Below are 16,038 nucleotides of genomic sequence, written 5' to 3' on the forward strand. Positions count from 1 at the left end.
GAGACACTACTTGGAGGGGCTCACTGGGCGAGCGGGAGAAACTAAAGGCGCGCGAAAGCAAGTTCCGCGCAGTTTTCGTGACGTCAGGGTCACCTGACGGGGTAGTCTCGCGCGCCGCAGCCATTCAGCGTGGCGGATGCGCTGCCTCCGCGAAAGAGGGGGAGAAAAGGAGGAGGTTGACCGCGCCGGCGAGGGTGTTGCGGCGTAGATCAAAGCGTGTCGCTACTTTCTAACATCAAGGGGTTTTACTGCAGTTTAGTCGCGCGCGCCCCCTCATAGCATCACCCCGTGCTTCGCACTTCCTCATACTCTCCTTCGGGGAAATGCGGTTTTTTTTTTTTTTTTGTGTACTTTCGCTTTGCCTGCCTTCCTCTTCTTTGTCTTCTACGCCTATTTTTTTTAGCATCGAGGCGATGCTTTTGTTCGGAAGGGGGGATATTGCCACCTGTAGGTAGTGGGTCGAGGGCAAGAGTGGGTCGAGCCCAAGAAGACCGCGCGCTCCTCTGCTCGAGCCAGCCCCGACGGTCGCGTCTTCCAAGAGCCAGCTGCTCTACGTTTGGATGAAAAAACAACTGTCCGCAGGTAGGGAACGAACCCACGTCTTCGCATTACGCGTGCGATGCTCTCACCATTGAGCTACCGCGGAACCGTTTTCCCATCCACTTTCTTATGATATGGTTAATAAAGTCGAGGGGCCCGACTTTTATCGTTCTATATATATATATATATATATATATATATATATATATATATATATATATATATAGGAAAGTCAGAAGCACAACTTCGCGGTTATCTTAGGTTTAATATTTTCCCAACAGTTTCGGTCGGTGGACCGACCTTTTTCAAGGGATTTTTCATCCCTTGAAAAAGGTCGGTCCACCGACCGAAACTGTTGGGAAAATATTAAACCTAAGATAACCGCGAAGTTGTGCTTCTGACTTTCCTAAATACGCTTGGCCCATTGAAAAATCCAGTTACTACTACTATATATATATATATATATATATATATATATATATATATATATATATTGTTACGGGGATGTTGGGAGTATAGACTCGATGTATTTAGAATATATATATATATATATATATAATCACAGCTCCTCGCAATACTGCGCTGAGGCAGCCTAAGTGCATGGCATAAATGAGTTTGTGAGCCACCTGACTACCTGTACTAACGATTGTGCAGGATCAACACCTACTTCGAAATGGGACCTCACACTCCCTTTGGAGGCTACAAGATGTCTGGAATCGGTCGTGAAATGTAAGTTAAACATCCACACTGTGTGATGTCATTGCGTCTACGTTCCACTATAGCGTGCTCCTCGCCTCTTGTCAGCCATTTAGATAAGAAAAACCGCTGAGTGTAGACAATGTTATTGGTTTTGAAAGCGAATAAAGGTGACCTCCTATAAACGGGCAGAATGTTTGATTGGGTTGTTCAGACAACGCTGCGGGTCACCGCCCGATGCTTGCGTCGGTGGTTACGTAAATTTGACGTCAGGAGTTTGGAATCAAAACAGTTTAGAATCATTTTACGTTATAGCGCCCCTGGATGCGCCTAGTATGAGTGGAATATGTCGACAATTAAATGGTGCCCTTGCCACGCCTCCGCTGTATTCTTTTCTGCCCTTCTTAGTGGGCTTGAAGTGGTGCCGCTGTGCCGACGCGCAACGATGTCCGCGTTGTTCCATCCATAATCGCGCATAGGTTTGCCACCGGCTAGAGTTCTTGCGCATTGGAGCGGCGCCTAGGAATTAGATGAGTACTGACACCACAATATTATGCCCAGCTTTCTTTTTTTTTCTTTTTTTTTTGGGGGGGGGGGGGGGGGGGGGCTAGGCGTCTGCTCCGCAATTACAGTAAGAAGCCTGAATTCCCTCGAGAGCGCCACAAAAAATTACGCTGCAAATAATTACAGTACATTTTATGCTACCTATTCAAAGCACGCGCCAAGTGCAGAACTGTAAGTGCAGCGCGGCTTCTGACGTGAGAGAAGAACAGTATTCACGTCCGGTCACGTGGTATCACAAACTCGGGATCACGCAAGCCAGCCCGGTGCGGTGGTGGGAGACCATATGACGACCGTGTCGCCATGGCCCTTCTTGGATTGGAAAGCAGGGGGACACGCTCTCCCCTCTCGCCACGTCGAGTGCTGAATGAACGCAGATTTCATTGGCACGTTAGTAGCGTCTGTCTACGCGTCAGCGGTATCTGGCACCACGAGACTGCCACATCACGTTTGGGTAACGTGAATTTTTTTAGGCCGGAAGCGCCGCGGTAGCGGAACTCGTAAGGCGCAGCATGCTATAGTGCAGAATATGTCGGTTCGGTCTCCACTTGCGTCAAGTTTTCTTTTCATCCGCTTTCGATACCCTACTTTACCTTAATACTTTCACATTTCCATTAAACATAACAAATATCTTCCCCAAATGATTTCTCTGGCTTTATTGTCTGTTACTTCGTTTGGCTGGGTGGTGGTAACATTTATTTAGGTCCGGAAGAATCTTCACCCCATTTTATAGGGGCAAGACTGCGGGCCGCTCGCACGTTGGGACGGGAAGCCTCACCGCCGCATCGTGGGCCTTCTGGACAGCCCGGAGTTGATTAATCCATTCGTGGCTCTTGACCAATGAATAAAAATGTCACAGTTTCGCCCTAAGGGCGAAGCAATGAATGCGATAGCAACACAGCAATGTGACACGAAGTAAGGTGAGCGGCTTTGGTAGCAATATGAATTGTAGTAAACATGAGCTGATTAAGTAAGCAGGTGTGCTGCGGCGTAAGTAGACCGACATTTAGAGAGACTCGATGACCACGAGAAGGCGCGTGTGAAACGGTGGTGTTGATGAGAAGCGCTTCCCGTGGGCAGCGCGTGCGAAAGGACACACCTGTAGCGCTGCACTGCCGACCCGGGCAGCATTGCATGTGTAGCGTGCGTTGGAAAATGTGGCCCGACTATTACTAACTGATTGAACAAGCGTGGTGTGAGCGCGCACAAACAAACATGAATAGATCACACTGAATGACTGCAGACAACGACTGTCAAAACGCTGGCAGCAAGCGCATATACGTCGCAGCGGGCGAAGGTACGTGCGGTCTATCGCTTCAACGGAAACTGAGCGGCGAATGCACAGCGCATAGAAAAGGTCACAGCCGTGTGGAGATAAGAGACAGTGCGGCCGGCGAGCGACGAGCGCGGTTGTTGGCAGAGTAGAAGTGCGCCCCCCCCCCCCCCCCCCGCTCCTTCCGGCGCTGCCGTCCCGCTTCCTTGCTTGCGCGTGGGAGATTGAGTGGGAAGTTCCCCTTGCGCCCGGTTGCAAGATAGGCCTTTGGTGCCGGAGCGCAGCGTCACCCCGCATCCCTCCCTCCCATGCCCCCACGCGCGCCGGTCGCGTTTGCTTTCCGCCGTGCGTTCGCTCTCCGTGATAGCGCGCGTCCCCCGCACGCTACCGCTCGGGCATACGGCGCGCGGCGATGATGTTATCTATACGGAACCTCACGGCGACGGCGACGGCAGAAATCCAGTTTAAGTGTCCATATAATTGCTATCGCAATAAAATGCTTCCGCCATCAATAAGTGGTCCGTGTGGTGCTGTAAAGAGGGGCACTCCCAGACCCTGTGTTTAAAATCGCTAACTCCGCCGCAATCGGGACACAGAGGGGAGACCTCCGTGTACCTACTGATGACGGAGAGTGCGGGATACGAGTTCGTTTGTATTAGCCTGAGGGTCACGGCTTGAGGCTTCGTGAGATTTCCATGTGGCAGGGGGAAAGCCCTGCGATACATCTGATAGTGGCTAGTGATCTCGTTGAAGGTGGAGAGAATGTCCCTGAAACGGGGAGGTTCTGCCTCCGAAAAGGTCGGACCAAGCCCGTCGCCGGTCCCACCCGGCACACCAGCCTCCCAGTGCCCGGCGCGGCCGGCAAGACCTCGCGCCCGGGCATGGGCCAACTCATTAACGTTGGCTAGCCCCCCTAGTTCTGCGCCCTCGTGCGCCGGGAACCATGTAATGACGTGATGAGTAAACACCTTACCTTCAAGTGCCCTACCAACCTCTTCACAAACTGCCCCAGTCGAGAAAGCTCGAAGGACTGATCTCGAGTCCGTATAAATATATTCCCTGTCCGACTGAAGGAGCGCCAGCGCAATGGCCAGCTGCTCCGCCTTGCAAGCCCATAACGTCCTGATTGACGCGGCCGATAACACTCGGCCCTTCATGTCCACGACGTTAGCAACAAAATGGCCGGAGTCGCCTTCGTATTGGGCAGCATCTACAAAACATGACTCTGCCTCGTGCGCATGTGCGTACCGCAAAAGCGCAGAGGCGCGAGCCGTCCTCCTGCCAGTGTTGAAAGTCGGATGTACGTTCCTCGGAATTGGGGAGACCTTAATAGCCTGCCTCACACTATCCGAAAGCTGAACGTTCCTATCCCTTAACGTCTTCGGATTGATCCCGACCTTAGCCAGGATCCCCCTTCCCGCCTCCGTAGACAAGAGTCTAGCAAATTGCGCGGATTGCTGCGCTTCGATAACTTCCTCTAATGTGTTGTGGACGCCTAGGCTTGCTAGGTTTTCCGTGATTGTGCGCATTGGGAGTCCTAGGACTCTCTTAATACTTTTCCTGATGAGCGTGTTTAACTTGTTCATCTGTGCATCGGAGTGACATAATTCACATGGCTCATGAGAAACGCGTGAAAAAGCCTAAGGAGATTATCTTCCTTAAGGCCTCCTTTTCTGTTCGAAACCCTTGCAATGAGTCTGATTATTCCTTCAGCATGTCCTCTAAACTTATCTATAGCACGCCCGTGCTGACCGTTAGCTTCAATGATCATGCCTAGCACCCGGAGAGAACTAACCCTTGGGATATCGCTCCCGGACGACGTTCGCACCCCAATATCAATCTCCTCTGGAGGCCTCCTACCTCTAGGTTTGGGTCCTCTTCTAGTGGGACGATATAGAAGTAACTTCGATTTCGAAGGCGAGAGCCGGAGACCCATTCGATTGACGTGTTTTTCTACGCAATGCACCGCCTCTTGCAGTGCGTCTTCAACGTGGGCTTCTGACCCGCCAGAGCACCAGAGGGCGATGTCGTCCGCACAGATTGCGGAGCCAATACCCTCCATCTGCTCAAGCTCGTCGGCCAAGCCCTGCATCGCTATGTTAAACAAGAGCGGCGAGACAACCGACCCCTGTGGTCACCCCCTTTTCCCGAGATCATAAGCCTCCGATTTGAGGTCACCCAATTTGATTGTGGCCCTCCTATCTCCGAGAAAAGAGCGCATGAATCTGTAAAATCTCTCCCCCAAGTCAAGGCGGGAGATCGAGTCTAGAATATGTCTATGCGACACGTTGTCAAAGGCCTTTTCCAGATCGAGATCGAGAATGGCCCTCGTGTCCCTGGTGTCTTTATCTGATATATCGTGCTTGATGAGTAGCATGACGTCCTGCGCGGAGAGAGGCCTGAAGCCTATCATGTTCTTGGGAAAGAGACCCTCCTCCTCAATGTGTTTAGATATCCGACAATTGATGACATGCTCCAGCACCTTGCCCAAACAAGACGTGAGGGAGATGGGCCTGAGGCTCTCAGTCCCGGGGCTGCGCCCAGGCTTGGGAATGAGAACCACGGATGCAACCTTCCACTCATCTGCAAATACACCCGATTCCCAAATGCGGTTGATCTCTGCCGTTATGACCTTAATCAACCTCTCATCTAAATTGCGCAGCATTCTGCTGGTTACGCCATCCGGTCCCGGGGCTGACCTGCCATTGAGTTTCTGCAGTGTTTCGCGAACGTCCGCCTCCTGAAACGGCCTGTCTAGGCTCTCTGTCGATTTGCCCTCATATCGTGGACATTCCTGCCCCGGGGACCCAGCCTTGTCCGCCAGGGGAAGATACCTCCGTGCCAGGCGCGTGGCAATTTCGTCATCCCCATGCTGCTGCCTTTCCGCATGAAGAATTTTATCCACCACCCGATTCTGATTGCTTTTGGTCTTATCCTCGTGGAGCAGGTACTTGAGTAGGTTCCATTTCCCACCTAATCGCATCTGCCCATCCACCATGTTACAAACCTCATCCCGTTGCTGTCTCTCAAGCACTTGACAGTGTGCCATAATTGTTTTGTTTAGCTCGGCTAGCCTCTTTCTAAGCCTACGATTGAGCTTTTGTGTTTTCCACCTAGCCAGTATAGATTCCTTGACCTCTATTAAGTGTGCTAATCTGCTATCCATTTTATTGACCTCCAGCTCCGTGTGTATCGACTTGGCCACTTCTCATACGTCCCTTTTGACTCTATCCAACCATTCCTGGAAGTTCTCAGGAGAATCACCCCTTCTTTCCTCCCTGATCTTACGGAAATGATCCCAGTCTATGTAGTTGAATGCCCTGGGAGGCTTTCTGCCTACCTGCAGCACGGTGTTAGCAATATAATGATCGCTTCCCAATTCTACCCCTAAGTTTGCCCAGGAAAATTCCCCTGCCGACACCACGAATGTGAGGTCCGGAGTTGAATCCCGTGACACGGAGTTGCCAATCCTGGTGGGGAAGTTGGAATCGGTGATTAACGTGAGGCCAAGATCCGCCGCTGCCTGTCAGAGGTTCTCGCCCTTGCGTGTAGTGTGGCGGTAACCCCACGCCTGATGCTGGGCATTAAAATCCCCGGCCACAACAGGCCTTGCCTTTCTATGGCAGGCCTTGCCTGCCATAGAAACCGCCTTAACGAATAATGAAGTGAAGCGATGCTGCCCCCCTCTAGGGGAACTGTACACGTTGAGTATGAATACGCTATTCCTGAGCTCACCGCCCGGGATAACATCATCAAAAAGGTATTCAATTTTGCAACTACCCATGTTTAAGTCATGCTCGATAAAAGTGTGTTTGTTAGAGACCAGGGTGGAGACCCCCTACTTTCCGGTCCTTTCTTTACGTACGAATTGTAGCACGACAGAGAAACTCTATCCACCAATACCTCTTGTAAAAGAATAATCTGCGGTCTCGAATCTCTCGATCTGAGGAACTGCTGAAGGGTCGCCTTTTTTTGAGAGTTGCCCCAACAGTTCCATTGCCAGATCGTAAAGTTCAATACACCATTACTCGCAGCCATCATTGGAGATAACCAGTTCAGCCCGTGTTCTACCATCAGGCTCCCGCGAGGAAGCAGCCTTGCTCTTAACCAGAGTCTTTATTCGCTTCTTGGCTCTCAATTTGCCTACCTCTTCCTCAAGCTTGGATGTCCTTGCAGTAAGAGAGGCCATCGCCTCCGCCATTTGCCTAAGAGTCTCCTTAATATCTGCCAAGGAATCTGTGATTTGCACCCGAAAATCGAGCTCCTCGTTCCTGACGTGCTCAGTAGTTGCCTTTCTCTTTGCCGGCCTAACCTCAGAATGAGTATCCAATGGAACATCCGCTGTTGGCGACTCCCCTACATTCTCGACGGGCCTGTTCGGCTGCGATTGAGGAGTAGCCTTCGCCATCTTAGCTCCCTTCATTTCTGCTATCTCAGCCCTGAGCTGTTCAACGATGCCTCTAAGAGTAGCATTCTCCTTTTGGATTCGACTAACTAGCTCAAAGCTAACATGCTCTGAAGCAGCACCCCGGTCCCCTTTACCTGTGGCTTTGTCATTTTCTTGACCTTGGTGGCCCATGTTCCTTGGTCGACCCCTTGTGTTGCGATGCGAACCGCAGGAGTCCTGGAGCGAGATCTTGCTATGTAGGCTGATCTCCCCCTGGATCGGGAGCGTCCGCGCTGGATCACTTGGTACCTCCTGGCGTGACCGTGTGCAGCGGCGGGAAGTCTTCTTCCCCGTCGTGGCCTCGTTGAAAACCGGGATTAGAGTCTTGCTTCTGCCTTTCCTCTCGCCTGTGACGCACCACATACGGGATCTGGAAGCGCTGCTTGCACTTCCTGTCTGCTGTGACATGTTCGCCTCCGCACAACTTGCACGTCGGCTTGCAATCGTGCTCCTCCGATGGCAACTGCTTGCCGCATCCCCTGCATATGACGTCATCTGGCGTAGGGGATACGTCAGCGCGTTGTCCTACCTTGCCGCAAGCGTAGCAAACATCTGTCTGCCTTCTGAACAGTGTGCAGCGGAACATGCTCGCGCCGCAAATAACGTGATTTGGCACTTTAAGTCCGTCGAAAATAATCACCACCGTTTTCGAGTTCTTGATTCGCTTTGCTTGAAGAGCCGTTGGGTTCCTGTCATGAACAATAAGCGCCTGAAGTCTCGCCGGGTCGATGTCGAGGTCTACCCCTCGTATGACCCCCTTGCACGTGTCGTCCGGGGCAGCCATATACGCGTTGATTTCGTACTCCACTTTGCCTATGGCAATACTAGATATCCTGGTATACGCTCTGGCGTTCTTCTCTGCCGGGGTGCTCGCTCACCACCGCAATGTTCTGCATGACGTTGGGACAAACTACGTCTTCGGCGATATCTTCCTCGCCCAGGCCCGCCGCCCTGGCCAGGGCGAAGGCAAACTTGATTTGACTAACATTCCTCATGTCGAGGCCATTTTGTTTGGCTGGGTACAACAAAACAAAGAGGAACCGAGGCCCTCCTTATTCAGTGCGGCTTTCAGTGTACTAAATCAGCTGTGAGCTCGGCCGCTGCGAGGTCATGCCGACCGTTCATTCGCATTTCACACCAATTGTAGCAGTTAAGCGCATGTACAGCAGCTTCGACTCAACAGACACATGCGACACATGCGTGGGCTGTGCGAATGTGCACCGCCCACGCATGGCCATAGTTTTTCGTTTCTCGCACACGTGAGCTACAGCACCGTCGTAATGCTCGTAAGGAACTACGTCCCTCGCCTAAAGGCGTGTAGGCGAGAGCTACCACTTTTCTTGGAACAAGAGGTGCTATTCTGGACATTATGCCATTTTTTTCGGAGCGTGGCAAAGGATGCGTGCATAATCGTGCTGATGGTAAACGTAAATTAGGCTCCCAATTCGGTTTCGTAATGTGACGCCATCTTGACGTATTGCCTAAAAACTTAAATCTATACAATGAAATTAACGCTCTTTAATTTTTTTTACTATTTCTTTATTTTTTTGCTATTCTTTAAGTAGAAATAGAGCAGCCAATTCGAACCGCGTGAAGTCATTCCGTCGAAAGCGGCTCTACCCGCCTCGGTAGCTTAGTGGCCAGCGTTGAGCTCGCGCGGTCGCGAGTTCGATCACGGCCGCCGTGGCCGCTTTTCGATGGGTTTGAAATGCAAAATTGCTCGTGCACTTAGATTTAGGTACGCGGTAAAGACCCCGAGGTAGTCAAACTTAATTCAGTGTCCCCCAATACGGCATGCCTCGTAATCAAATCGTGGTCTTCACCCGTAAAACCGCTGTGTTTTTTTTTTTTTTGTCTGTTTTTTGAGAACGTCTCTCATTCCCGTCGTCTGCAACGGACAAGCTGTCGTCTGCTGTACCCGCCGGGGTGGCTCAGTCAGCTAAGGCGTTGCGCTGCTGAGCACGAGGTCGCGGGATCGAATCCCGGCCCCGGCGGCCGCATTTCGATGGAGGCGAAATGCGAAAACGCCCGTGTGCTTGCGTTGTAGTGCACGCTAAAGAACCCCAGGTGGTCAAAATTAATCCGGAGCCCTCCACTACGGCGTGCCTCATAATCAGAACTGGTTTTGGCACGTAAAACCCCAGAAAGAAGAAGTCGTCTGCTGCACCAGGCAGGGTGCGTATCTCCGACATATCCGAGAAACGCTTTGAGTATAGTCGTAATTGGGCGCCAGAACGCGTATTTGATATTGACCCTTTTCGCGGCGCTCCCGTGGGCGCTGCCATGTTTGATCACGTGGTGACACGTTCATTGCTTGCCTCATCTGCCTCCGTTGCCTCCGCGTTTACAATGCAAGCGAGTGACGCCGGTGCGGCGCAGCAAACCTCCGTTTCGACGCATATCGTAGACAGTGACTGTATGCACGACACGAAGCTTTGGCCACAGTTTTAGAGGACATGTAAGTGCTTTCAGAGCTCGATCATTACGCCTTGTCCAAATGCCGCGAGCAGCGTATACAGTGCTTGTACTAAAAGCGGGGCTAGAAATGTATTCCAAGCTGTCCAAACCTTCCGCTTATGAATGAAATCGGGATTAGTGTGCTCTTCGTTCTTTATTTGACTAACATTTTGAAGCAGCGGCGCTTGTTATGATTCGGACTCTTTAAAGTTCCTCGGTTAATCCTCGGTGTGGCCATTATCTGGTTGTTTAATTTCAACCTAATCGCTCGCGGGTGTGCTCTTGTGCGATAGATTTGTTCTTGCTGCACACAAAGCTTGGAAGGTAAATGTTTTGTACTTTGCGGTAGCTTGTAGCAAAGACGTATTCTTGCTCTGTGGACCGTCACGAAACGTTCAGCTTCCAACATTCCTGTCTTGTCGGTGTAGTAGCCGTCACTCATGCTTCGGCACATTGATTCAAGTGTTCGCCCATTCACTTATCATTGATACGTTGGCGATAGGGTGGGCGTAAGTTTGCGTGCGAGTAGGGGTGGATGTGTGTAGATAACGTGCGAGAAACTTACTATGCCAGTAAGTGGCGCTACTTCCTTTTGTAACGAGCGGTACTCACTCTTAGGTGTCGACGTTCCGTAGAAGTCCTTTCTTTGGAGGTTATCTATACAGCACTGGCGGATGAATTACCTTTTTTTATCCTCGAGGAAAGCTCTGCATCGCGAAGGGCCGACATCACAGGCAGTCCTTATGTAGCAGCGGCGACACAGGTCGATTCTATTCCTTAATATGCCAGTCACTATTTTTGCAGCAAACTACCGCACACGTCTTCCCTTAATCGTTACACATTTTGCAGCATGAATTGGGCGCAGTGCATTACGAACACCCAGTAGCATTTCCGACAGCTGAGCGCACAGAAGCAGGGCAGAAGTAGTAATGGTTTCCTATTCGTGCGCATTCGCTGAGGTAACGTATGGCGCGTCGCCGAAAGCGTCATCTCGTTCACCTAGAGCGAACTGCTCCGCGAATAGGGTCAATATACCTCAAGACAGCTTAAGCGACCGAACAGTGGCGATCAGCACGCGTTCTATAGACCGCGTTATTCGTGAAACGCAAGTGACTCAGCTCGACTCGAGTGACCGCGATGCGTCCAAACATCACCGGTAGCGCAGGTACCGCCATCTCTCATTCGTATCGCTGCTTAGTCGCACCACGTGATAAAACTTCAAGGTGCTGCATTGCGTACATTTTTTAATAAATTAAAAAGCAGCCAGTGTCAGAGGTTCTGATGGTGTGAGAAGTCATTAATCTTGATTGCAATACGAATGCCGCAGTCAAAAGTTTGAGAAGTCGGAAATGGTTTGTGATGTTCAACCAATAATATTTCAGTAAACATTTTTACAGCGAAGCTGTTAAGGGCTCAGTCTTCGATGGTCACGTCCGGATGTAGAAAAAAATTGGCTGGGGTTTAGCTCTGGTTAAACCTAGTCGAGTAGCGATAGCTACAGACCCCCGGCTGCGCTTAGGCTTCGCTTGTAGTTAGACATGCTATTATTAAACTTAGTGGTTTCCCACTAGACTAAGAAAGCAGAGATGTCAACCAGCGGGCAAAACTGTATTTTTCACACCAATGAATACCCTTCTATGATCCGTAAAGTAAAAGGCTTTTGTGGCCACATCGTCAATGGCGTAGTTAGAATCGTCAAATTTCCGCTGAAGAACAAGGTCCAAACTACTTCCCCACTGCGTAGTGGTACTGTGCTGCAACTGATTCATCTCAAGTTGATATTGTTCTTCCAGGCCTTGAATAAACGCAGGTTCTCATTTCGGGTCCTTGTTGAGTTGCGGCGACGCGAGCTCTCCCCTTCAGCGGCGAGAAGTTCGAGTGGTGCCCTCTCCCGAGTGACGTCACGGCCAGGACGCCGCAAGATCCGGCCCACTCAGCTGCCGCGCGCGCCCGTTCGCTTCGTGCATGCTCGGTGTATGGGGCGTGCCAGTCGTACTTCCTGAAGGATGTTTTGGCTGCTTTTTGCTGTCAGGCCTAAAGTGCAGTCTCTTTTTCGAAACTGCGTGAATCGTGAAAATTTGCTTCTTGGATATCGAAGCTATATAGAGTCGCAAGGGTTACTGCTTTTTAAACGCAGAGGTGCGCCGTGTATGTCCATAAATATTGCGTAAAAACAATGTCGGCAGATTCAGTATGAAAAATTTTAATTGTACGATGCTACGCTCCAAACTTATATTACTTTAGTACTTAGTTATGAAATACATTTTGTTTTACACGGAACAGCAATATTGGTATTTGGTGCCAACTTTATATATAAATCAGTATGTTAGAGTAGGATACTGCCTGCGAAGCTTTCATCAAGCTTGTTATTGCTCTGTTGAGTTCTTCTACTCAAATGTGGGTACTACAGTAATGCGTATAAACATCAGTTAGGCGCGCATGTCTTACGGGAAAATTTTGGTACTACTTTCACCTTTCTCCGAAAGAGCCACCCAGAAAAAGAATTATACATGGCTGTTAACACGACTGCGCTTCGTGTCCGTTAGACAATCACCCGAAAGAAAATTTCGTGGGTTAGATCAAGAGCCAAGTCATTACATGCCACGCAATGTTGCATAGTGACCTGAAGCAGTCTTTCTGACAATAGGGCAGATACCTCCCGCAATGGAAGCAAACGACAATCATTATGACGTTTTGACGAGGCGCGCATTGTTCGCGAAAGCCTTCCGTTCAATACAACTTCGAATTGAAACCATGAAGGAGTCCTTTACAGCGCCAATTGGAATGCCTATAACTAACTCGGAAGAGGCAGCTTCGTCATGCAACATCGTCACGCAACTACCGTCTGCATGAGGATGTCTCGAACCGCAATGGTCTTTAATTATACGAACTGAGAACTATTCGCTGTGTCAGCCCATAAATGCCCTCGTATACCCGCCTCATGAGGAATACACTAGATGCAAGCTTCACATGAATTCACTTGATTTTTGACCTCCTTCGGTGAATGCTCATATTTTCTGTGTCCCATACCACTAAAGAATGAAGTTTCGGCTTCTTGCTGGCTGCAGCAATATGGTCTAAAAGGCATTTTTCGCCCAAAACGTTGCGCCGAGCGGCTGTGTCAGTTTCGCCAAGCATACCGGTCAGAACGGTATCCCAAGCAGCGCGAAATTGTTGAACTGAGTAGAGCGTGTAGCACTGAAAAGAAAATAAATACTGGTCCATGTGCCTTTCCGTATACGGCAAACAGCTTAAAGATTACCGCCGCTTAAAATTAACTAGTTAAGAACGGCTTAATTTTGACAAGCAGTTCAAAAAGCAAACGGTACTGGCAGAATCTATACTAATGTGCTGTTTAGTCCTCGTGCTACTGCCGAACGTTCCTGTGAATAAATGCGGAAATTCGATATTTTGCCAATGAACAGCTCGTCGTGAGCAAACAAGATTTAGCGGGTTAAAATTAAGGTAAATGTTGGAGAAGTCATATATAGCCAGCGTTTGTGACATATGATTATTGCACCACGGCAAGTATGGCCGCTTAACAAGATTGTTCTGTCCCATGTTTTCGCGTTTATGCTATTATTATCCACGTGAGCTGCCGCTGCAGAGTGTAGAACTGCGCTTGAAAAATCCACACCGCTCTGGACTGACCTCCGCTGGCCGGCACTAACGTTGCCTTTGAGAAATATATTGTTTTCCACAAAATAAGCTTTTCCAATAATTTTTTACGAACGAAGACATCGTCAAAATATATTTGAGAGGACTGTCAAAAGTGCACCAGCATAGCAAATGAGCGCGAACAAACGGAAACGTTGCAGAAGGCGCCCGAACGCAACCCGAACTGTAGCAGACGACAAGCGCAAATCCTTGCCATGACGTAATGCGAGCGTAAATGCGAGCGACGCTCGCAGCGGCGCTTTTGTTCCTTCTCGGGGCTAATACTCCCGGTTATCACAGCTGCGGAGCGCGGGGTGTGACGTCATACAGAGGGCGCAGTGAGCGCCCAACGGCTAAAACGACATAAAACGAAAGTAGCGACACTCTCCTCCTCCGCCTTCCCTCCTTCTCGTTTCTCCTCTCTTTCGCGCTCCTTTTTCGACCGCTGCGCCGCCTACACCGCTTGAAACACGTGCACTTGTTTATCTTTCACCGCTGATCAGAATCGACGATCGCCGACTGTGTTCGTGGCTATCGTCGTGCTCCTCGCCAGTCGGTAGACGCTTCTCGGGCGAAAATGGCGATGGAGCGTGATCGTAAACAAACGCAGCCAGCGCCCGGGGGCTCGATGGTCCACGTGATGCCATTAGGCCAATACCGACGTGGCGTCGGCCTCGGACAGGGTGTGCGAGGAGGCGGCAGCATTCTTCAAAGCGTGACGATACTTTTTATATATAGGGGCTTTACCAACGGCTAGGGTGCCTCGATGCCCAGCGCCGCCGTCCAGGGTGGAGACAACCCCGCTGGCGCCACCATATTGAGTCACACGAGCTGAGACTCAGCTACGCTTGCGTTCATAAATAGTGTTACTCGCGGCGCACTTCCAAGTGCTTTGCCTTGATGAGGATTTTTTTATCGGTATCGCATCTGCACATCTTTATAACCAATAGCCGTTAACTCGTCGAAGGTCCAACACGTAAATGTATGGCGCCGGGAACATGCCCCAAGTTGCCTAATTCAATTTACATTTAATGTGCTGTGTGTATGTTTGAAATACGCACTATTTTTTTTTTTTGCGCTTCGATGCTTGGTGTAAAAGGTTTGCGACCCCCTATGTGTGGAAGTTTTTCTTTTTCGCTGTTGTATTTTGGTTTACACGTCACGCCTCCTTTACCGTAGTCAGCCACTCGGCCACAGCGGTTAGTTTCCCTTGCGGTGTGCGTGCTCTTCGCGTTCGTTGCAATTATTTGACAATATCCACGCGCAATGTTGCTTTTTTTTGCCCGCAAAACTCTGTGCTGACAGGATTAAGCTGGTGTAAAAATAACTGCGATGTGAAAATAAGGTTTAGTTAGTGCTGTAGAGAAACATGTAACGTAACTTGTCTGTGTCAATCTTGCGTAGTACACACAAGAAACGAAACGATGCACAAAATACATTTACTTATAATGTCTAGTACAACCAATCATGAAAGAGATATGTACATGAAAAATTATATGTACTGTGTGGCGCCTGAAGGTTAAAAAAAAATTCGCAAGGTAGGCTCGACACACAATTCGGGATAGTGAGAGTTTTTTTTTTTAATTTATTCATTACATGAGAGGGGGGGGGGTTCAAGTGAGTACATCAACCTTATTACACACAATATAAATCGAAAACAAGAATGCAAACAAGAAAACGCAACCGCGGGTAATATTAATCAAGATATCCAGCCAGAATACATCAGCTACCATCGAATACGTCGCATCAGCCAAACACATCGATGGCGAGTACAGAACATTTTATAAATAACCATTAGAACACTGATAACTACATTGAAAAAATAAACAACACTGCATACATATCGCGTACAAAAAACCGTAAATGAAACTAAGACAGTCAAATACAGATTAGCAATGTTTTTCACTTTGAAAATATAGTCCATGATGATGTAGGGCTGTTGACTAACAGACGGCGCCCATCCTGTCGATTTCCCTCATACTGGTCCTCTTCAAAGTGTTTCTAAGTACAAGTAAAACAACAAAAGTGATTATTGATATGAAAAGTTGCCTTGTAAATACAGAGAACCCATTAGAGTGCTTAAAAATAAATGCTGTATTACCTCGCTTCACAGGTTTCGAAGAAATGCACAGGCTACAACAGACACCATGCCAGAAAGCGCCGAAACATTTTGATCCCATGATGCCCCTTAACTCTACTACACCTGGGCATACCGTGCACAGGCATTTAAAGACCGTCACAGTACCCACTACGATCGGGAATGAGCACGAATGACCATCGGCTTACGAGCACCACGCTACAAATATATTCGTCTAAAAAATCAGCTATATAACGTAACAACCTGAGATCCGCAAGATATCTGCTGAGAATAGAGAAAATCACAATGCTTCGCTTGCCACGTACACAA

The 16,038-nt window shown here is 49.4% G+C and overlaps 1 protein-coding gene across 2 annotated transcripts in view; it reads left to right on the forward strand.

The window, feature by feature from the left end:
• LOC119464424 (aldehyde dehydrogenase, mitochondrial-like) overlaps positions 1-16,038 on the forward strand; it is a 126,656-nt gene that overhangs the window by 84,867 nt on the left and 25,751 nt on the right. Inside the window, exon 11 of one of the 2 annotated variants that reach the window (XM_049656426.1) lies at positions 1,195-1,269. The exons of the other annotated variant lie outside the window; for it this stretch is intronic. Within the exon in view, the coding sequence (XP_049512383.1) occupies positions 1,195-1,269 (75 nt within the window). The remainder of the gene's footprint in view (positions 1-1,194; positions 1,270-16,038) is intronic. 2 annotated transcript variants of the gene reach the window in all.

Source organism: Dermacentor silvarum, chromosome 9, assembly GCF_013339745.2.
Source record: "Dermacentor silvarum isolate Dsil-2018 chromosome 9, BIME_Dsil_1.4, whole genome shotgun sequence".
Lineage (NCBI taxonomy): Eukaryota > Metazoa > Arthropoda > Arachnida > Ixodida > Ixodidae > Dermacentor > Dermacentor silvarum.